Here is a 22,677-nt window from a genome sequence, read left to right as displayed (position 1 = left end):
GCTTCACTTTCAATTTCGCAGGCAATCCTAACTTGCCGTGCCCAAAAACGTTTTTCTTCATTTTGTCTGTATCTTTCCGTATTCTCAACAGAAACTCTTTCATCACTAGGAAGCGTGAAAAACAAAATTTCTGACGAGTGAGTTTATTTCATGTTTGGCTCCTCTCCTACTTTACGCTCACATCTTGAAAATGCTGCTCATAGGCACCTTTGACAAGAAACATGTAAAAAAGCTGGTAAAAAAAGCTTATTTTGATCTTTGCTATCACGAATGTCACCTTCCTTCGTCTGTTGTTTTATTTGGTGCGTCTTTATAATCATGCATAACCAACTCGCCCGCCAGCACGTGCTCAGCGAAGGTAATAACCAAACTTAGTGAGAAGCTTCTTTATTTGTTTAGGAACCCAAAACAAACAAAATGTGAAAATGCAATTTTCTGGTGAAAGTAACGATTTGAGCCCCACATCTCCCCTTAAGCACATATTAACATCAGCGAACTGCACATTTCTTTGTTCCGACAACCTTTGGTTATCACGGGAAGCCAACACTTCAAGGCCTGCCTGGCAGGTGCACATTTCATTAATGCATCCCAGTTGCTCCTAAACGGGATCAAAAGATAAGGGAATCTATGTAAATAAAGCTACTTGATATCGTCAGCGTAGATTTCTCAGTGTTAAGCTCATCAAAGCATGCCTAAGAAACAAAAAAGAATTGCTAAGGACCTGACTCCAAGAACTATCCATTCAACAACATGGTAGAAAAGTGGGCCATACTTGATAGCAGGCTTAAAGTGTAAACTATGGTTGCAGATTTAAATATATGTCCCCATGCACCGTGCATTGGGGGTACGTTAAAGAACCACAGGTGGTTGAAATTAATCCAGAGTCCCCCACTATAGCATGCCTCCTAATCATATTTTGGTTTTGGCACACAATACCCCAGAATTAAATTATTATGTATGTGCCAATGGCTCAAATACAATACACTCCCCTTTCTCCGGTCATAGGATGTCTACTCTTCAAAAATTTCTGGGGAAAACCCTGCTTGCAAATAAGGTTTATGGAAGAAACCAAACACATAAATGCAAAGAATGCTGAATAAGTAGATACGAGAAAAAAGGAAAAGAAAAACAAGAGACATGCACTACATGTGGTGTCTATAAAGTTAATTTCATCTTGGTATACAGTGATACTGAAGACTGACTTACACACGTGTCATAGCTAGAATGAATGAAGTATACTTCCATGATCTCTCTTGTGCTTGTGCTATGATGATGATCAAGAATATGGATGTGTTCAGGCTGTGGCTGACATCCACACGTGGTGCAAGACTGTTCCTATTTTTATTTTATTTTTAGTTTCTCGTATCTACTTGCTCAGCATTCTTTGCGTACATAAGTGTTTTATTTCTTCGAGAGAGAATAAACATGTTTATTACATAAACGACGCTTTGAATAAACCTTATTTGTAAGTGTAGTAAAGCACTGCATGGGCATGGGCCAGGAATGCAAGTTTTGACACAGGCCTGGGTGGAGCTCATGCTTCACTTGGGCCTGTAACAGGCCTGGCTATGGTATTTGTAACTTTATAAGGCTGTCGACTGTAAAAATTGACATCACAAAATTTTAGATCAGTGGCGGCTGTCGGCATGGTCATTTATCAGCAACAACTCCAGTGTAAAACCTGACAGTCAAATCTGTTTGTAGCATCTCTACACGGCTGGCTTCTCCATGACCATTGAGAATTGCATGATGCTTTGTTTAGGCTCAAGAGCTAACAAGCTGGACCCAGGTCAGGCTGGGCTGGGCTTGCGCTTCCAGGCTCAAGCTGGGCCCAGGCCAGAAAAAACGGACTGCGCAATGCTCCAGAGTGCAGCACTTATTCTGTCTGTGTTACCTTCACTTTGTCAAGTCACACTACAGTACATCATCTTCGGTTGTTCCACGTTTGATTCTCGGACCCCAACGAATTTTTCCGCAACTGCAAAGTTTGCTTTTTTAAAAACCCAGATTTATTTTTGCATTTCATTAATAGAGGCAGAGCTGAAAAATATGACAGGAGCGGCACTTATAGCAAGCATGTGATCCAACATAATTGTGTGCAAGTTTCATTATGGTGAAGTTTTCACTCAAATGAAAGGTGTGACTCTCTGTAGCGGTTTTTTTTCCCCTGCAGCAATCTTAACTGTGTGAACAGATTTAGACATTTATGAAATGCTGAACATGTAATTTAGAACCTTCTGCGGTAGTCCAGTGTTCAACACTACATCAGCCTGCTTTCAGAGGGAAGCTTATCCAGCTGATGGTGAGTAGCAAGGAAAGCTGCACATGTTTTCTAACATCATAATGAATTAGGTTGTATCTGAAGCCTAAAGAAATTCTTACCAAAAACCGGAAGCTGTGCTGTGAAAATATGACAATGGAATCAGCCCAAGTACTTTTTCTCTGCAAAGAGTGCTCTTTCATCACTTTTTACGCAGCAGCTGCCTCTCTGCATTTCATCGTTGTGGCAAACTTGCTGCCCATAAACAGGACACATGTTATTTATGTTTTAGGCTATAGTTAAGTGTTGTTCATTACCCACTGTGGTTGCTCAGTGGCTATGGTGTTGGGCTGCTGAGCACGAGGTCGCGGGTTCGAATCCCGGCTGCGGCAGCCGCATCTCGATGGGGGCGAAATGCGGAAACACCCGTGTACTTAGATTTAGGTGTACACTAAAGAACCCTAGGTGGTCGAAATTTCCGGAGTCCTCCACTATGGCGTGCCTCATAATCACAAAGTGGTTTTGGCATGTTAAACCCCATAATCTTTTTTAATTGTACACATTTGAATCATGGACAAGAGATGTGCTTTTATGCAGTTCACATTATTGTTCATTGCTTTACAAATGGCTAAAACTGTGTGATTTAAGGACTTAAAAGTCTCACTATCTGTTAAAAAATGATCACGTCTGCATTTCTTAAATTCATATTTGTTCAAATCTCCCTGGTAGTGTCTTGCTCTCTTTCCGTTTCTCTTTATAATGACTGTGAATAATAATGTTGTTGTAAATTTCAGTAGTTTTAATCACTGAATCGAGCCACCCATTTCCTGTGATTGTTGAAGCATATTTTTATTTTGTTATGTTTCAGGATGCCACTGAGTCACAGCAACTGAAGCCAACAGATTTGGCAGAATCTCATGCCAACTCAATGCGCAAACTACAGTTTCGTCTGGAGGAAATGTTCATAAATAACCAAGTTCTGCAGGAACTTCTCACTGAACATCTTGGTGTGTATAGACTAAATGACACTACCGTACCATTAATTTCGTTAATTTTTGCCGCACTGAAAAGCCAACTGCAGTAAATTTTTTGACCACATAGGAAGTCTAGTTTCAGATATTGTAGATATGGAGCAGCCTTGGTGCAAAATTTTACAGTTTACAGAATGGAGAGAGCTGTGTGCAAGGCCAAATAACAATACCTTGTCATAAGTTTTCTTAATTCTTGCAGCACTTCAAGGCCAACTGCACCAAAATTGTTGACGGCATAATAAGTGTAATTTCAGATATTTGTAGATATGGAGCAGTATCCGTGCAAAAATTTTACAATTGAAACATTAGTGGGTGACTCTCGAAAAGCTTTCAAAATAAACATTTATGATACCACTCACATAGATAGCTAAGTGGCTATGATGTTGTACAGCTCATCATGAGGTTGCAGGTTCGATCCTGGCCTAGTGGCTGCATTCCGATGGGGGCAAAATGCAAAAATCATGCATTGGGTGCACGCTAACCTTTCACTCCCAAGATATCTTGATGACCGACCCTCGCTCACCTACTGCCTCTACAGCAACAACTCGTGCAACAAGGACCTTTGTGTGTCAGTTGTGCCATCTATGGAGAGGTGGTTTAAACAAACAAAACTTGTAAGCTAAACTTCTGAGAGTAGGTAGAATGCATGTCTCGTTCGGGTCTCTCTCCCTTACTTGGCAGGGCAGCTATGGCAATATAGTTTGCCAGGTTCGTCCGATCTTTGACAGACGAGGGAACTTAGGAACTGTTGATGACGTCTCAATTGGGAGAAAGTGAGGATGAAGTTGCCTCAATGTAGCATGAAATGTTTGCTGAACCAATATGCTATGAAAACCCAGCAGAGGCTGATGTGCAGTCAGCAAAAAATATCTGACAATCAAAGGGTTAAAGAACCACAAGTGGTGAAAATCCAGTACTCTTCACTCAGGTGTCAGTCTTAAGCAACTGTGGAATTTCAGTACATCAAAACCACATAAAATATTTTATGCCAAAACCCCCACCTACCTCCCCAAAGAAAATGCCACCATTCTGCTTGTTCGAAATGACACAAAACCTGGAACGTTGAGAAATGGCATATGCCTAGGCATTAGCTTTGATATTGGGCAGCACTTGCGGGACATTGCAAATTTCAGGAACCTTGTCTGGGATTTCCAAATCATATCCACTAACCGCCAGGTGCCTGCATCATCCGCTTAGGTGCTGGCTAGAGGCAGTTAATGATAAAATTAGGACAATTACCAGCATTACGGCTTCACCAAGATTTCTTTGATGGTATATACATAGAATCTTGGTAAAAGGAAATCACTTAAACGGAATTGCTCATTAAACTGAATATTTGCTATATATATATATTGGTATGTGGATAATGCAAGAAAACTGTCGTTAATCGGAGCCAAAATGTTTGCAACTCTCAGTAAACGGAACAACAGAAACAAGCTCTAAAGCATTTAAGAAGGGTGTAAGATTGGGCTTGTTGGTGAAACATGTTTTAAAGTTTGATTAACAGCACAAGGACACCAGAGGGGACAGAAGAGAGAGTGCTGAAAGTGCAACAGAACAGCACTCTGTTCTCTCTTTTGTCCCCTGTATGTCCCCCCCCCCCCCCCCCCCCCCAAAAAAAAAGTCAAAATATGATTTTTATTTTGTGACACCTGTCTTCTACGTAGAAAGCCATTCTTAAAAAGCAATGAAAAAGACTTGAACAAGCGAAAAATTCGATAGATATTTAATCCACAGCATGCGCAGTCTGGACAGCTTTGCAGCACCATCGCTCACCCCATAGACGACCAAAATAACGACTGAAATTTCCGACACCTTTCAACGCACTGTTTAATAATTTAAACTCCATCAGCACGACCTTGTGCTAATTCAGCCACAGAGTTGAGCAGTAAATCGGTGTTTTTGCTCTGATGCGTTGCCGTTGCCTCCTCTAAATAAAAGAAATGCCTACCATGCTCAAATCATGGGACCAGCTAGCTGCTACATTCACTTCTTTATTCGTAACATGTGTAACAGTGTTTAGAGGGTGTATGCCATATAGTGCTACACCTCTGCACATCTCTCAGCAAACAGAATCCCTCTTAATATGAACATATTTCTTTCGTCCCTTGAGGTTCCATTTAATGAAATTCTACTGTAATACTCATCCATGACAAATTTAGCCAAAGTGAAATTTTATTGCAGTTTGACTTTCATTTTCATTGACATTGACCTGGTAAAATACGCATTGCAAGTGAAGAGTTAGCTATAGACACAAACATTTGGAATAAATGAATATTTTCACACTGAGGGGCATGATATAAGCGGTAGCTAAACCAATTCTGTTGCTATGAAAAGTACTGTGCAGACTTTAGCTGCATGTTCCCACCAAGTTAGAGACAGCGTTACTTATAATAGCACCGATTTATATGTAAAAAGAAAAAAAAAGATAAAAGCAGGTTAAAATGTGCCTTGTGGTTTTTAAGGTGTGTTATGGTTTGGAAATTTTTTGCTTCTGTGTGGCAGTCATTTTTGCCAGCTTGAATTGATGTTTTGCAAAATATGCTGTCATTCGGAAAAATATTACTACATTTTTAAACTTCATAAATTTTTACCTCAGGGTTGGTTTTCCTTTGCATCTGACAAAGGCAATTCTCATTGCAGCATCTGAAAAAGCGGTTGCTGCAGAAGCCAGCACTCCTTCAGGAGTTGGAGCAGATGCTAGAGTGAGTGCTACTGAGCAACTGAACCAGTGCAAGAAGGAGCTCGAGTGCAAGGAGAGGAGGGAGGAGATCCTGAAGAGAGCCATAGTTCGTGAGCAAAACTCAAAATTGCATTTGGAAAAAGAGCTGGCAGACTGTCAAAAGGAACTACAGTCTCTTCATGAAGTACACCTGATTCTCGAAGGAGACTACAAGGCCCTTGTTGAGAGGAGGGCTGATTCTACTACAAGGGAACTCCAGCACCATTTGTCTCTTGAGAGGCTTGACGGCCCCACCAGATTGGAGCAAACTAAGAGTTCAAGCATTGCGAAGTCCAACTCTGAACAAAGGATGGTGTGTGATGGTAATTGCATTTTGGTAGCACAGGTTCAGCAGCAAGCTCAAGAGATTGCAAGACTGGGCAAAGAAGAAGCACTGCTTAGGGAGAAGGTCGTGAACCTCTTGGAGGAGAAAGCAATGCTTTTACAAAAGCTGGAAACAGCACAACATGAACACGAAGTACTCGCTGACTCCACAAGCAACAAGATTTCCGAGTTAGTGACTAAGCTGGCTCCACTATCCACACAGAACAAGAACCAACAAGATGAGATCAGGGGTCTGAGGGAGAGATGTGACAACTTATCTCAAGAAAAGGCAAGCCTGCAATTTGATATTGATACAGCCTTTTCAAAGCTGGAAGGGCTGCGAGTAGAAAACCAGGATCTAAGAGATTCTCTGCTGGCACTGCGAAAGCAAGAGAGTCAGCTGCAAGAAAAGCTAGAGAAAGCCATGAGTGAACTGCAGGCTACGAAAAAAATTTCGGAGGAGTACAGCCAAAGCGACAAGCTTTTGAGGATGGAAAAGGACCAGTTAGCTGCCAAAATAGCTGATTTATCATCCCATGTGGATGGCCTGCAATGTGAAAAGCAGTCACTTTATGAGGAGAAACAGAGGCTGATCCTTGAAGTCAGTGCAGGGGAAGATGAGGTTGAGCGGATCACAAGTAAACTTCAAAATTGTGAAAAGGAGTGCAATAACTTCAGGACACAAAAGATTGAGCTGGAGGCAGTCTTGCAAGCTTCCAATGAGAAGCTTGAAGAATCTGAGCACTTGAGTGAGCAACTTCGAAAAGAACTCAGTGCTACAAAGGTACAACTAGAGAAAATGAACTCGCGTTGTGACCATCTTGAACAAGAACTTGGTGCTTCCAAGGAGGCACACAGACAGCTAGTGTGGAAAAATGATGAGCTGCAAAGGACACTGGAGGCAGTTGGGAGAGAGGCTCAACAAAGCAAGAGCTTTGCAAGAATGAAGGCTGACAAGAAGCATATGATGGCGATCGTCGAACTTGAAGATCGTAAAAAAAGGTAGGCCTAGTTCCTTGTAACTACCACAATTTCATGTGTATAACTTGCACTTTCAGAATCTTGAAGGTAAGTTACAGGTGTGAGTTATATCTGAACCATTTAGCCTAGTGCATTTTCATAGTGCACATGTGGGTGTACTGGCGTGTTGACTAATCGTTGACACTAGGGGTTTGCGAATATTCGAAACTTTCAAATAATGAATCAAATAGTGTCCTATTCGATTTGGTCTTCGAGTTGCATAGTCACTATTCGTAAATGTGAAAATTTTTCGCATAGTTTTAGAATATTTGTAGACATCAACTGCACCCAATTAAACATACAGTTGGAGCAAAAGTACAGTAAATTCTGGGCATAGTATAGACATAAAACATGATGACTCGGTAGTGGAGCGGGGAAAGGAAAGGGGGTATACTGTAAGTGTCCACTAGGTGGACACTTACAGAATACCCTCTCAGGCTTGTCGCTTAAGTTACCATACTTTATAGGCTATATGTACAGCAATCATTCCCACTCTCTGAAGACTCCTGTGCATGCAAAGAAATTACTCGTTTGCTCCTAATGCTACATTTATGCTCCTAATAAACAGCGTTTCAGAACGTGCTATGTAACGACAGAAATTTGATAACATTAAGAATACTAGGATGTGAACATTGTTTTATATTAATTGTGATAAGGGCTGTTCAAAAACTATTCAAAGTTGGATTCGATTAGTACATGGTATTGTTCAATTCGTATTCGATTCGGTCTCAAAAATCACTATTCGTACACCCCTAGTTGACACACAGAGATGTAATCAAAAGAAGTGGATAGAACATTCTCAACAGCCAGCTGCATGGGCCATGTGTGTATACGTGTGCACATGTCGCAATAGCAAATGGCACGTTGCATTGAGGGGTGATATGCACTTGCAAATTGACAGTTGTTGCTTGGCAGATGGGGCTTAAAGGAATACAGTAAAACCTTAATACATAGTTGGCGAGAAGCATGGCTCAGGTGTGCACTAAGCAATGTACTAATTAACCGATCTGGGTACAAGAGCAGTGTAGACTTACCGGCGAGAAAAGAAGTGCCCCCCTTATTCTCCCTCAAACACACACGAACTCAAGTTTTATTTGCAAGCAGGCTGCAAAAAGTCTGTGATTTTCGCTTGCCACCGTGGCGACCTTGCAACGACGATGGCATCCTCAAACTCGGCAAGGCCACAAGTCAGTTTCTCCATCTGGCCCCACTTCTCTGCGAATACCCTCATGATGGTTAACGCGCATGCTGCATCAGAGACTGAAGGACCATCACCCACTTCCACATCATTGTTGTGAACGACATGGAAGCGCCAGAATCGATGGGGGCAGGAAACGCACCATGACACCTGTTTTGATGTCACTATCGGTAAGGAATGCTGTCCATGAAAAGTTTATGCGCCGCAAATTGACTATCTATGGGTCTGCACAAACATTTCCCTGATTCCGGGCTTGTACACTCCCAAAAATGAAGTAAATACTGTGGACTAACCATTTGGCATGCAGTAAGTGACTACGGCTTAAGCGGTCAGCCAATACATTAAGTTCAATGGCGACAGGATGTGGGATTCATCACGACTATATTTAACCAGGAAATACTTATTAAGCGCGTGTGTAATAATGAGGTTTTACTGTTATGACTCATTTTTTATGTAAAAAATTTACCACATGCTTCTCGCACATAAAAGGATGCTACATAACAAGTATGCATGTTGAGGAATACACATTATTGTGATTTCATGACCCGAAGTGAAATGTGCCAACATTGTACAACAGTAAGTACAACAGTGCTTCGTGCATTTCTTCACTCTGTGCTCATATGGGGCAGCCACGGCAATTACGAAAATGAAACACGCTAATGTAGGATGTCATGATACATTCATCTCCTGGACACCGAAACTGGTTCATTGAAGCAAGTATTATATCTGTAAATTATTTAGTGTGCTCTGACACCATCATATTAATGAAGAGTTGAAGATGTCGTGTGTATTTCTTCAAAAACACATTGCTGGAGCAGATATAGCCTTTGGACTGCTGTATGTTCCTTTTAAATATTGTTGCACTTTCACGTTGCATACTGACAATGTGTGTATCTGCACACATGTTGCTAGAATGTTGAGAGGTCAGCTTTCCCACAATGCTCACATATTTATGGAAGCTAAAAGGAGTGTTCATTAACCTACAATCCAATTTGAACTGTCGTACAGCGTCCAAATGAGTATACTCAATGGTACATCTCGCGAACAAAGCACAAAAGTACATATATTATGTGTACAAAATGCTTGAAGAAAAGGCAAAGAGGTCCAGGCCTTCTGTACACTGCATGCCTACTGTGCACTGTGCCATCTATGCACTGCAGTCATGCTACATGCCTTCTCTGTAGCAGTCCTTACAAAAAAGATTTCAAGTGCTTTTTTGATTTATAGATCTTTCTGTTTTGTTTTTTCATTTAAAAAGAAACCTTAGGTAGCTGAAGTTTGTTATCCTGCAGTATGACTTTCTCTGTTACTTTATGTAAAATTATGTAATTAGCATTTCATTTGTAGGGGGACGTGACAGTGGCCACTGAGCCGTGCTGTCATCCCTACATTTAATTCAGGAGAAGAGCGAAGGTGGCCAGTGGGGCAGCGGCTGCGGTAACCAGCGTGGCCAGCTTCTACAACGACACTGCGTGTGCCGAGTTTGCGCCTCGAGCACACGCCGCCCAATATTATTTTTCTCCAAGTATCAACAAAAGCGCCCCGTGTTGCGGCATTGGTGGGCGCTACAGGACCCTCCACCCACACGGAACGGTGATAAAGCAAGTTAGGTAAGCCGAGAGTCAAAAGAGTCCGTGGGCAGTCCAAGTAAAGCGAGTCCATGGAAAGTGAAGGGGACGAGCACATCCCTCTGGCCCTGTGGACAAACGGCACACAGGACGTCCGCACGGAGAGAGTGAAGGCAGACGCCTCTGCAGCAGGTGACACAGGCCATTTGAAACAAACGGGGACCCGCCGTAAGCTGCAGACCTCTGCACGCAACACCACCCTTGTCACGAGCAGAGGGTCTGGCATGCGCCAGGCGGAGGTTGGGTCTGACCATTGGTGTTGTCCTTGGACGCGAGTGGCGCTCGTGTTGGCGAGAAAGTCGTCGTCAAAAGACGCTTGATGACAGTACCGGTGCGACTTGGCGAAATACTGTGAGAGCCAGAGCAGCAGCAGCTGATTCATGCTCTTTGCCTAGCTCCAATGCGGGCACGACTTAAAGGACAGGATGAGGAGCTGGAGGCGAGACACCATCATGAATCGTGTCGCGGGATGGTGGTGGCAGTCCATCTTCCCTATCCGCATTGCATGACAATTGTGCACAGTTTCCAGTGTCCGACTTGTCAGAGCTATCGCCAGAGGAGCTGGACGGCAAGTTGGCCGAAGGAGAGGACTGGCAACATTGGGAAAGGAAGGAGATCGCTGCTGCAGCTGCGGCGCTCTTGCTGGCTGTTAGGTGCCGCGGTGTAGCGTTGGGGAAGGCGCGTGAGGTGAAGTTGGTTGACACGGTCGGAGGCAGCGGAGTCTACCAGGTGCCGAGCTTGTGCGCCGACTCTGAGACTGGCTCAGTGGCTGGCGTGGACGGATCAGGTAAAGAGGTGGTCGGGGGTCGAGTGGCAGGAGCGATGGTGTTCACGACAGCCCCAAGCATGGGAGCCGACGTCTGGATGGCAAAGTCACAGCTGGCACGTGCCATCATTGGTGGCATTAGAGACGATGAGACCAGGAATCGCACGGTAGCGCATCTGTCGGCAGACGAGACGTCGTCGTGGCAAGGCAAAGGAAGAACGCCGGCTGGCTGACGATGGCCCACGGACACAGAAAGAGAGGTGCCTGGTGCTGGCCTTGAGGGCACTGACAGAGATGAGTCTCGCACTGTGCGGTCAACCTCTGGAAGAGGGCGGTACACAGCGCCGTAGAAGTGCAAGACAGACTGTCGCAGCTCGTCGTAGGGGCACGGGCCAGGCAACGTAACGCTCAGGCAGAGTTGGAGATCAAGCGGTAGGACGTAGAGGAGTACCTGGTACTTGAACTCGTGGAGCCATATAATGTTCAGCTGCAGAACTGCCTCGAAGTGCGTTGGAAAGGTCGTAGTGGTGGGTCGATCTGGGGCTCCGGCCAGTGAGCCATAGCAGCATGTCGCTCGGTGCAAGGTGCATTTTCCCGGGTCACCACTGTAGGAGGATGTGACGGTGGCCACTGAGCTGTGCCATCGTCCCTATACTTAATTCAAGGTGGAGCGGCGGCGGCGACCAGCGTGGCTGGCTTCTAGAACGACACTGCGTGTGCCGAGCTTGCGCCTCGAGCACGTGCTGCCCAACTTAATTTTTTTTCCGAACGTCGATGAAAGCACCCTGCGTTGCGGTGTCAGTGGCTACTACAGATTTAAGGCTAATTCCAATACAAAAGTGCTGTTTACACTGAGCATCCTTCAACAGTAGTTCAGATAAGGACAGACTTAGGCGGTACTGACAATTTTTTGTTTTCAGGAAAACTTTATACGAAATGGGCAAATGTCTCTGTAAAAAGGAACCAGCCTTTCTTTTGTGAAACGCAGTGAGGATTTCGAGAAAAAAATATTGTAATTCATTAGAGGTCGAGAACATTTTTGCAACTCGCAGATTTTACAAATTTGGAGACCTGTCACTCCAAAACTAAAACATTGTACATCCCCAAACATTTCTTTTTTTTTTGTAGTTTAAGCTATTAAAACTACTAGCCCAAGGAAGCTTACACTTTATGCCATCCCCAACGTTTTTTTTTTTTTTTTTTTTAATTGCCAAACGTGTTTTGAGCAAGCGCTTCTCATTGACCCCAATATCAGTGGCATTGTGGGGCCGTTTAACTGTGGCGACGAAGCTTAAAATTTTTCTGATAAATCTTCAAGTAGTTTTTTGCAAATTAAAGCAAAAAATTTGCAGCTCCATTACATATTTATTGCATAATAAAATCCAGAGAATGCATACATTGCAATAGTAGCAAAATTTGGCTAATTTTAAGGGTGTATAAAAAAAGTCGCTGATTTTCGTTAAAATTTTACTGAACGTTCTTGCAGGACTGATAAATATAGTACCACAAGAACACGATGTACTATTCTATTTTTTCTATTTTTTAGAACCTTGTATCGTCTTTCCTATGACCTCTGTAGTTCTTACAATAAGAAAGTGGGGCAGAAACCATCTGGCAATGACTGTCAATGGTAATGCACTAGCACTGCATCAATATAGTGACACAATGTATTGCCAACGTAGGAATGAATTATGTACGAGACGTGTACTGCAGTGGGATTACTCTTTCGCGTTTCCCTAAGAAGACTCGGCACCATCTAGCAGCAGCACCGCGAAGCCTGCACGTAACCTCTGAAATGCATGACACTCCGGTGTGTGTGAACACTGAGAAACATGACATGCAGCAACCAGGCTCCTTTCTTGCACTGCTTTCTAGACACGCTGCACCATCTAGTGGCACTGCCGCAAAGTCCGCATGAGAAGTGTAGAGCACCAGTGCCTCCAAATGCTGAGAATTGTTCCCTCGCTTGCGCACAGTCAGTGGCACACACTCGGTAACCCAAGTTGGCGAAAGGTTCATTGAAGAGGTGCATATACCTAGTGCATTCATGATGCAGCTCGCTAAAGCATTCACTGAAAGATGTTCATTGAAAAGTGGCATGAAAAGTGGTGCAGCCTGCTAATGCGTCGGGTTGCTGTCCATGAGGATCCCTTGTGATATGGATTCGATTCTGCTCAGCATCAGAGAAATTTAGAGATCTTTTTCATCATTGTAGAGCGGCACATTCCCAGTGGCACATACCTAGCTGCCCTAGTTGGCATCAAAGACTTCATTGAAAAGCGGCACGCACCTACTGGCACACACCTAGTAACCCAAGTTGGCATCAAAGAGGTTCATTGGAGACTACCACAGACCTAGTGGAACATACCCAGTATTCCAAGTCTTCATCAAAGAGTTTCCTTGAACAGCAGTACCTGCCCAGTCCCGCATGTACAGTAACCCGCGTTGGCATGAAAGAGGTTCGTGAAGAGCGGCACTTATGTACACATAGCCACGTACTCAGTGACTCAAGTTGGTGTGATGCTTGGTTTCGAACCCTGTTACCTTAGCACAGCAGCCTGATGCACTGCCCATTCTACCACTGACTACACAGTGACCCAAGTAGGTGGGAAATCGGTTACACTCACACATCCATATATACATGCACCCATACATACATGCACAGATACATACATGCACACATACATACATGCATGCACACACACACACACACACACACACACACACACACACACACACACACACACACACACACACACACACACACACACACACACACACACACACACACACACACACACACACACACACACACACACACACACACACATACATACATACATACATACAGTAAAACCTCGTTAATTCAAACTCTGTTAATTCGAAATCCCGGATAATTGGAAGGTTTTCTGTGGTCCCGTATATTACAATGTAAATTTGATCGGATAATTCGAACCGGTGGCCTAGGCCAACCCGGTTAATTCAAAGATTTGGGGTGCTATACGGCAATTCCCAATCCCCATTTCACCTCAAACCTGACGAAACGACGACCATTCAGAGCCACGAGGCGATGCCACATAGCAATCGCAATTATTTATAGACGAAGCACCTGACCCGTAGTACTGCTAGCACAAAAATCAGTCCACGGTACGTCCCATGCACTGCCGAAACGCGCGCCTGCAGCAGAGAAGACCTGCTTCACTGCAACGCAGCGAGCATACCGGTTTTTGTCACATGCTCTCATCCCCCACTTCGGATGCTCCTCGCAGTCGCAACGTCAGTGCGTGTTCCGTGCCGCTGTCACTGTCTGCCGTTCGCCCATTCTCTCTCCGCTCCTGCGGCGACGTATGTATACGCAACGCCGGTCTGCACCGTTTCTTTGTGTGGTGGTGGTTAGAAGTGTTGCAGCTAGCGTGGTGTTCTTCTTTTTTTTTTCTGAACTGTGCAGAAGTGCCAGTGAGCGAAGATGCCAAAGTATAAGACTTTAACGCTGCAGCAGAAGTTCTGCTTGATCCAAGAAGCAGGTGAGAACACATGTTCCAAGACTGAGTTGGCTGAAAGGCACAGCGTGCCCCTCTCGACGTTGTCCACAATATTTAAGAACAAGTCGAAGGTACTGGAGGCCTACAGCAAGACATATTCTTCGAAGCGGTCGTGCGTACGGGCTTTCACGTACCAAGATGTGGAATCAGCTTTACTTCGCTGGCTGCAGAAAGCAAACGCAGCCCACCTTCCCGTCAATGGAATGATACTGCTGGAGAAGGCCAACGACTTGGCTCTACAACTTAGGCACGAAGAGTTCAAGTGTAGCAATAGATGGTTCAGCTGTTTTAAAGAGCGCAATAATTTGACTTTCGTAGCCGTCTGTGGCAAGAGCGGCAGCGCAAATGAGAGCGTCATCGGCGACTGGAAGAAACACGCGTTGGCTCCATTGCTTAGTGAGTACAATGCAGACGATGTGTACAACCTTGACGAGGCAGCCCTTTTTTACAAGATTCTGCCCACAAAAACGTTCGAAGGGCACCGTGGTCAAGAGTCGAAAGCAGGGCAAGGAAAGAATTACCATTCTGTTCAGCATGAACATGTGCAGTAAACACAAGCTGCCGCTAATCGTAGTTGGAAAGAGTGGGAAGCCTTGCTGCTTTAAAAAATGCACGGCTGCCGCCAAGGGATGAGCTTATCTACCGGCACAACACAAAAGCCTGGGTCACAGGCACAATATTTGAAGATTACGTTTGGCATCTTGACTACAAGTTCGCTGCCACAAGCAGGACTGTATTACCGTTGCTGATAATTGCCCACATGGTGACATCCCACACCTGAAAGCTATCAGGATGGTATTTCTTCCTGCGAACACCACGTCGATCTTGCAGCCAATAGACCAAGGCGTCATTCACCACACGAGAAAGGTTTACCACCACCACCTGCTCAACACGTGCTGCTTTGCTACAACAATGGCAAGAAGTACTCCATCGACCTCCTCGGGGCCATATGTCTTATTGTGTATGCATGGAAGCAAGGTGGACCCACTTTGATCATGCGGTGTTTTGAACATGCTGACTTCTCGAAGAAAAGCACCGTCGATGCTGATGCTGACTATTCATGTGCACTTGGTGAAGAAGGAGCAGAGTATTGCGACCGCATCAATGCACTCTGCACAGAGGATAGCGAATCCAGTGCAGCTGGCTTTGCCGAATATCTGAACTTTGAAAATGATCGACAAATGTGCTACTCATACTTAGAGAGTGAAGCTACCGCTGATGCGACCACGTGCGATGACAGCGATGATGATGATACTAACGAGCCTTCCCGAGCACCCGCTCTCGGGGAGTTATCAGATCGCTGAACGTTATCCGCAGTTTTGTTGAGTGCCACGGTGGAAATTCTCAAATGCTGCACATAGTCGGCCAACTAGAAAACATGACCCTTGGAGCCTCGAACTACAGGACACGGCAAACCAGCATCTCTGATTACTTTAACTAATCCAAAGATAGCTGAATAAAGGTAGCAAATTCCTGCAGCAAAATTTTTTGCCTGGGTTGCATTTTTTTTTGTGTGTGTTCGGTTAATGCGAAAACCCGCTTAATTTGAAGATTTTTTGCGGTCCTGATGACTTCGAATTAAAGAGGTTTACTCTACATACATAGACGCACACACACACACACACAGAGACGGACAGATAGATAGCCTATGGAAAGTGCGTGAAGTACCCTAAGAATGCGAATGCAGTAAAACAAAATTACATTCATATTGCATTCCAAGCTTGTTTTTTGGTATTAAAGAAAACTTGGAGGACGCTTAAGCTTTGTCTTTAAGAGTGGAACGCGAAAGCATTCCAAGATCCCTGACTGCTTCTCAGGCTTCCCAGTAGCAGCAGCTTATGTAACCATGATTACAAAGACGGTGCCGAATAAAACAACACACGAAGAAAGGAAACACGAGACAAGCACGTAGGCGCAAGTGCGCCTACGTGCTTGTCTCGTGTCTCCTTTCTTCGTGTGTTGTTTTATTCGGCGCCGTCTTTGTAATCATGCTTAACCAACTAGCCCACCAGCACATGCTTACGTAACCATAATATTTACTTTGAAACGCTGGCGGCAAGAGTCTTTCTTTCATTTGCGGCAGCGGCGCACAGAGGCAAGCGCCATCTGGATGGTGTTGCAAGGAACCGAGTGGGGTGCGCTGCTCTTTGAATGGTAGAAATGCTGGAAAAGGGGTTTGTATTTGAGCTTCCGTGTAACAGAATTATGTTTTCTCATATATTCAAATTACAATCTGACACTATCATGCCTGTAGGTTGTGTGTAAGTCATACTTCACAATTTTTCTCAGGCATTTTACTTTGAGAAATTCAATTAGTTCAGTAACGCTTCTGTGCCATGAGGAGGGCCTGCGTGGTTTGGTATGCGTGGTTCGGAATGATTTTTCACTCACAAGACACCTGGCGCCGGATGCCCACACTAGATTTTCTGTGACACGGGACCCTTAACGCTATCGCATTAAAAAGTCTCAGATTGTATCATTTTGCTTCTTCTGAATAATGAAATGAGCTTGAGTTTTTAGAGCTCCTGTATCCATATTTTTGCTACGGTACATTACGGTAGCAAGCATGTGAGAGCATGCACAGTGAGCTGTTTAAGGCTGGTATGGGGAAACTAAATCTGGCACTACTCTCTAACTACACCTTCCATCGGAAATCCTCCATGACTGATGCACCAGCCTAGTGGAAAAGCGCGATGACACCACTGCAGTGGAGGAGTCAGCTGAATCTGTTTAAATAAGGACAGTCCCAAAAGGCGTGCCAAATGTATATATATTTTTTTTTATCTAAAATTTTTTTATATTGGGCAGGAAAACCCTTTCACACAATGGAACCGAGACTACCTTTCCCACATACATCTACTTCACACACAAAAAAAATCTTAATTGAGACAAAGTGCAAAAATTGCGTTATCAAGTCACAATATGTTGCAGCTTAAAAACTGTGTGGTGTAGATAATGCAGTTTTCTACACAGTTGTAATTTTCTGCACAGTCTAACACAGTCATTGCCGCCACTGCAATGACTGACTCCGTCAGTCATTGAGCTCCTGGCACCGTGAGTGCCAGGAGCTGCCATTTTGTACATGCAATGAAGTTGAACAAACTTTTTTTTTAGTCCTACATTGTCATCATTTACAACAAGACAGGTGCAGTATACTTGCCCAACTAATGCGGCTACCAAGATGAGCAGAGGTATTGTGAACGGTTATGACCTACGACAGAAGTAGAGGCACGACAAAAACAAAACCACCTTTATGTTTATAACACTGTAACAGAACAGTAAAAAAAGAATATGCAAACGAGCTGTCACGCATTATAAATAGAAAATGTGGTCTATTTGTTGTTACCCAGTAGAAAAAAACGTCTGGGCATTTGGCCATCCAGTCTAGGTCAAATCAAGAGGCTTGACATTTACTAGGGAAGTCGAGACTGTCCTGCTAAATTTGGGATGGTTGGCAACCCTAATCAGTACTGTTCCCTCTACTTGGATGCGAACTTTAACCACCAAACCTCTAAATCTGCATTCGCTATGTAAGGTCAAAAAACAAAACCAAGCACGGAGGTCTCAATGCAGTCTGACTATGGGACCTCCCTTTACATTTTTTACAGAATACTGCAGGCCAACTTGTGATCCAGGCAGGAGGGAATACGTTCATACAGTAATGCAATTAAATATGTTCAAAGAAAGGAGTGCATATGAAATATCAAATACATTGAATCATATGAGGTACATTGCAGGATGATATAAATACATAAAAAAACACATTCTGCAAGCATACAATGCAAGGGATTGAATTGAAAGAAGAGAAATATTTACAGTACCAGTTTACACAGTTTTTACACAGTTTACACAGGTTGTTTTTGTTTTTTGTTTTTCATGCTAACACGCATGAAAGTACTCATGCGGTCACACGTTTATTTTAAATGCAGTTTTTCAATGGCATGCAATATGTTATTGGACAGGAATACATCGGTCGGCAGAGAGTTCCAATCATTTATTGTTCTAGGAAAGAAGGAATATTTAAAGCAATTTGTACGCGTGAAAATAGGGGTCATCTTGTCGGGGTGATAATTTCTAGTAGCTCTAGCTGGTAGCGGCTGGAGACAGGGTGAATGACCAAGTTGTAGTTCCCTTTTCCAAAGGCGGAAAAGCAATGTTAGGCGTGCTACCTTTCTTCGGGATTCTAGGGTGGCAATATTATTTTCATTAATCAATTGAGAGGGGGAGTCTTAACGTCCATAACAATTATATATGTAGCGGACGGCAAGCCTGTTTATGTTTTCCAGTTTTTTAATATTTTTTTTTCGTGAATGGGTCCCAGACAACGCAAGCATATTCTAATCGCAACCTTACGAGTGTGTTGAATGCCAATTGTTTCACGGATGGAGGAGAATGTTTCAGCTTGTGTCTCAGTAGGCAGAGTTTACGTCGAGCAGACGCACAAACATTATCAATGTGTTGCGACCAGGTTAGATGATTGTTGATGGTTACACCCAAATATTTAAAGGAGTCTGCTTCAGAAACCGCGGATTGAGTAATAGTGTATTGATATGTTAGCGGGTGTTTTTTGTTGGCAGTGTGCATAAAAACAGTTTTTTCTTCATTAAGTTTCATTTCCCAGGTGTCGCACCAGTCAGAAATCGCAGTAAGACTTTTATTCAGGATCACTTGATCATTGGCATCTTTAATCTCTTTGTAAAGTAAGCAGTCGTCCGCGAACAATTTAATACTCACACTATCGTCTATGCATGCTGTTATGTCATTAATATATACTAGGAAAAGTAGCGGTCCGAGCACGCTTCCCTGCGGCACTCCTGAATTTACGGGGAGACGTCCAGAGTAATGGCCCTCAAGATCGACGAATTGTCTGCGCATGCTCAGATATGCACAGATCCAGTTTACAATGTTAGGTGGAAACCCATAGTTGCTTAGTTTTGTTATTAAACCAAAATGAGTGACCCTATCGAAGGCTTTGCTGAAATCGAGGAATATAACATCAACCTGGTCGGCTTTATCAAGAACTGAGGCAAAAGCGTGGACGCTAGAGAGAAGCTGAGTAGTGGTAGACAGCCCCTTACGAAAGCCGTGTTGGCACAGGGACAGAATACCATGTTTTTCAAGAAATTCCGTCATGTAATTTGAGATAATATGCTCTAAAAGCATGCAAGATATAACCGTCAGTGATATAGGGCGATAGTTTGATAGTAATGTAGGGTCGCCTTTCTTAAATACAGGCACAACATGAGCGACCCGCCAGTCTGATGGAACGATGCCACAAGATATGGACGCGCGGAAAATTACGAGAAGAAAATGTGAAAGCCACTCTGCATAGCGACGAAGAAAAGCATTAGAAATGCCGTCAGGACCGCATGTCTTTCTTGTGTTTAGATTTGAGAGCATAGAAAATATACCCTCGTATGTTATAAAATCACAATTTACATTTTCCACATCTTCAGCAATGATCGGAGAGCACAGATTAGACTCAGAGAAGATAGAATGGAAGTAATGATTAAATTTGGATGCCTGGTGTTGCTTATCTTGAATTATCTGACCATCAATCTTTAGGTGGTCAAGAGCTTGCCTCTTCTTATAGTTCAAATGTCGCCAAAATTTTTCAGGGTCAGTCTTAAGAAATTGGGTGAGCGTGTGGGAGCAATAAAACTGCCTACCTGCTCTAATTTTTTTAGTGAGTGTTTGTTTTAGCTCGTCGAATACTGGGCCAAATTTCTTTTGCCTTCGGAATCTTTTTACTTTTCTAACGAGGTAGATTATATCTCGATTGATCCAAGGATTTTTTTGGTGCACCTTCTTCATTTTACTAGGGATGAAGTTATCAATACAAAAGTGGCAAATGGATTTCAGCTTTAGCCATAGGTAGTCAACATCATCGCCAGAGAAGTCTTCCACTGCTAGTTCAAGGTAATTGATAACGGACTCGTCATTTGCTTTAGTATAGTTTTTGATGGATTTGCAGTCTTTAAGCGCGTTATTGTTTGAACTATCTGTTCGACATGTGAAGCACACAAGCTGATGATCTGATATGCCTTCCTCAACAGTTATTTCAACGTCTCAAAGAGATATGCTGTGAAAAACCAATTTCATATGTGTCAAAACTTGTAACCACTTTGAAGCAATAAATTTGTAATAAACTACAGCCTGTGTCTGCTCCCTCTCCCCTCATTTATACCTGCCTCGCTTTGTAGTGTTAGAGAACTTTTTCACTTTACACTGGTTGTAGTTGCAACCTAGCACATTTTGGCTTTAATATTGAAATGTTCACTCAGACAAGCATAACATTTCCACTTGGCTTTGATAGGAACAATGCCAAGCATGTTTTTTCTTAACTTGTTCGTGCAACTTTGTGACACCAAGAATGCAATTGGCCATTTTGTTACAATGTTTCCACTCCATAATTTCAGTCTAGGATGAAGTTCAAGTGTTCTGCATTTTGCATACTGGTTTTTATGCACCTAATTCAGTGCCTCACTTTGTAAATTTGCTGCACGTATTCCCAAACATTTTGTAGCATTTTTTATGTACCTATATTATACTGTGTGACTATCGGTGACATTTATCCACATGTACAGTCAGCTGCAGAAATTTGCAGGATCTGCACTGCGTGGCAGAGCTACGCAAAACTGCATTGCTATGCTCTCTACTGTCACACAGTGTGGTATCGAAGCTGCGCAAAGTGCACCTGGCGCAGAAGTACTGGAAGCCTCGACACCACGCCCTATGACAGTAGACGGCGCAGCAATGCAGTTTTACGTCACTCCACCACGCATTGCAGATCCCGCAATCTTTTGCAGCTGACTGTATACATGCATTCATGAGAGTAAATACAACACGCTGAATGGCACCTGCACCTATGAACATATTAATGTTCATAGTAGTGTAGCGGGAAGCCATAGTAAATACCATACCTGCAGAGTCTTTCAAAGTTTATTTCAGTTAAAACTCAGTGTGTGGACAGCATTTCATTTGGAAGCAGTGGTACCTTGACTTTCTACAGCTGCTGTTTTTCTTCCTCTTGTGCCTCCCACCTTCCCATTCCAGTTTGCAGAGTGCAGTGACTGAGCTCGAGCTCAAGTTAGAAAAGGCAGTGCATGAAAACAAATGCCTGAGGTTTCAGCTCAAAGCAAGAGAACAATTCCAAGTTGGAAACACCACAGGTAAGACTTTCCTTATTTTCTGCATTCCTACTACCCTCTTCCACATTTTTAATTAATTTATATTTTTTTGCCTTTCATGCTAGCTTTCTTTCTCTTGATCACTTTACTAGTATGAGCTTGCGATATTGTTGTCTTTAAAGGAACCAACAACAGGACAAAACATTTTATGAAATTGTGCTGGAAACACTGACAGAGTTCTACACATTTATTATACAATGAATATTGCATTGGTAGAAGGAAGCACAATATCCATAGTTATGTAAGCTATTTCCTTATTAAGTCAGCCCAGAAAATTGCATAAAACAAAATAAAGTTGCACTTGTACTAGCAGTATAAGACTTCAATACAAATGTGGTAGCCCCCCCTCACCCTATCCTTTTCTCCGCAGATGATCAAAAGTACATGTAAATTACTTAAGCTGTCAAGTACACCATGCTTTCTGTTTTGTAATGCAACAGTAAAATGTTTTACATTAGATAATAGTTCAGTTGAATGCATACATCTGGTTGTTGCTTAACCAGATGCTTAAGCATCATACGTGCAGATTGTTGTATATCATGGCGAAAGTTGTCTTCTGAGTTTAAAGTGTGCGTTTGTTGCTTTGCTACCTTAAACTTTGGCTGGTGCAGCAACAGCTAATAATGAAAGGCTGGTCGTGGCTAAAAGTTTGAGTATTCGCGGCTTAAATAAGAACTTAAATGCATTGCATTGTCACATTGTGAAATTAACGTTACATAGTAAAATCTATTTTGTCAATCCCATTTGTATTTCAGAGCAAGATTTTACATAGATTTATAGCTGAATTGAATTTTCTTGAACTGTTGCTTATAGACTAGTGTGGTTTATTTCCAGGGCCCCTGAAATAACTACAGTTGTGCCTCATTATCATGACCCTTGTTAACATGGATGACTTGAATTATAGACAGTGTTCCTGGACACTGAACACAGTTGCACTTCATTAATATAGAAAGCGACTGTCTGGACAATGGACAGGGCAGAAATGCACAAAAAGTA

General features: G+C 43.1%; 1 protein-coding gene across 6 annotated transcripts in view; it reads left to right on the top strand.

Annotated features, from left to right (window-relative positions):
• LOC126547922 (uncharacterized) overlaps positions 1–22,677 on the top strand; it is a 289,018-nt gene that overhangs the window by 190,621 nt on the left and 75,720 nt on the right. For all 6 annotated transcript variants that reach the window (XM_055063464.2, XM_055063465.2, XM_050195977.3 and 3 more), the window contains 3 exons: positions 3,129–3,267; positions 5,935–7,339; positions 21,548–21,663. In XM_055063464.2, coding sequence (XP_054919439.1) covers positions 3,129–3,267; positions 5,935–7,339; positions 21,548–21,663 — 1,660 coding nt within the window. The remainder of the gene's footprint in view (positions 1–3,128; positions 3,268–5,934; positions 7,340–21,547; positions 21,664–22,677) is intronic.

Source organism: Dermacentor andersoni, chromosome 1 (genome assembly GCF_023375885.2).
Source record: "Dermacentor andersoni chromosome 1, qqDerAnde1_hic_scaffold, whole genome shotgun sequence".
NCBI classification, from domain to species: domain Eukaryota; kingdom Metazoa; phylum Arthropoda; class Arachnida; order Ixodida; family Ixodidae; genus Dermacentor; species Dermacentor andersoni.
The sequence above is the reverse complement of the archived record's forward strand: the minus strand, read 5'-3'. Positions and strand labels throughout refer to the sequence as shown.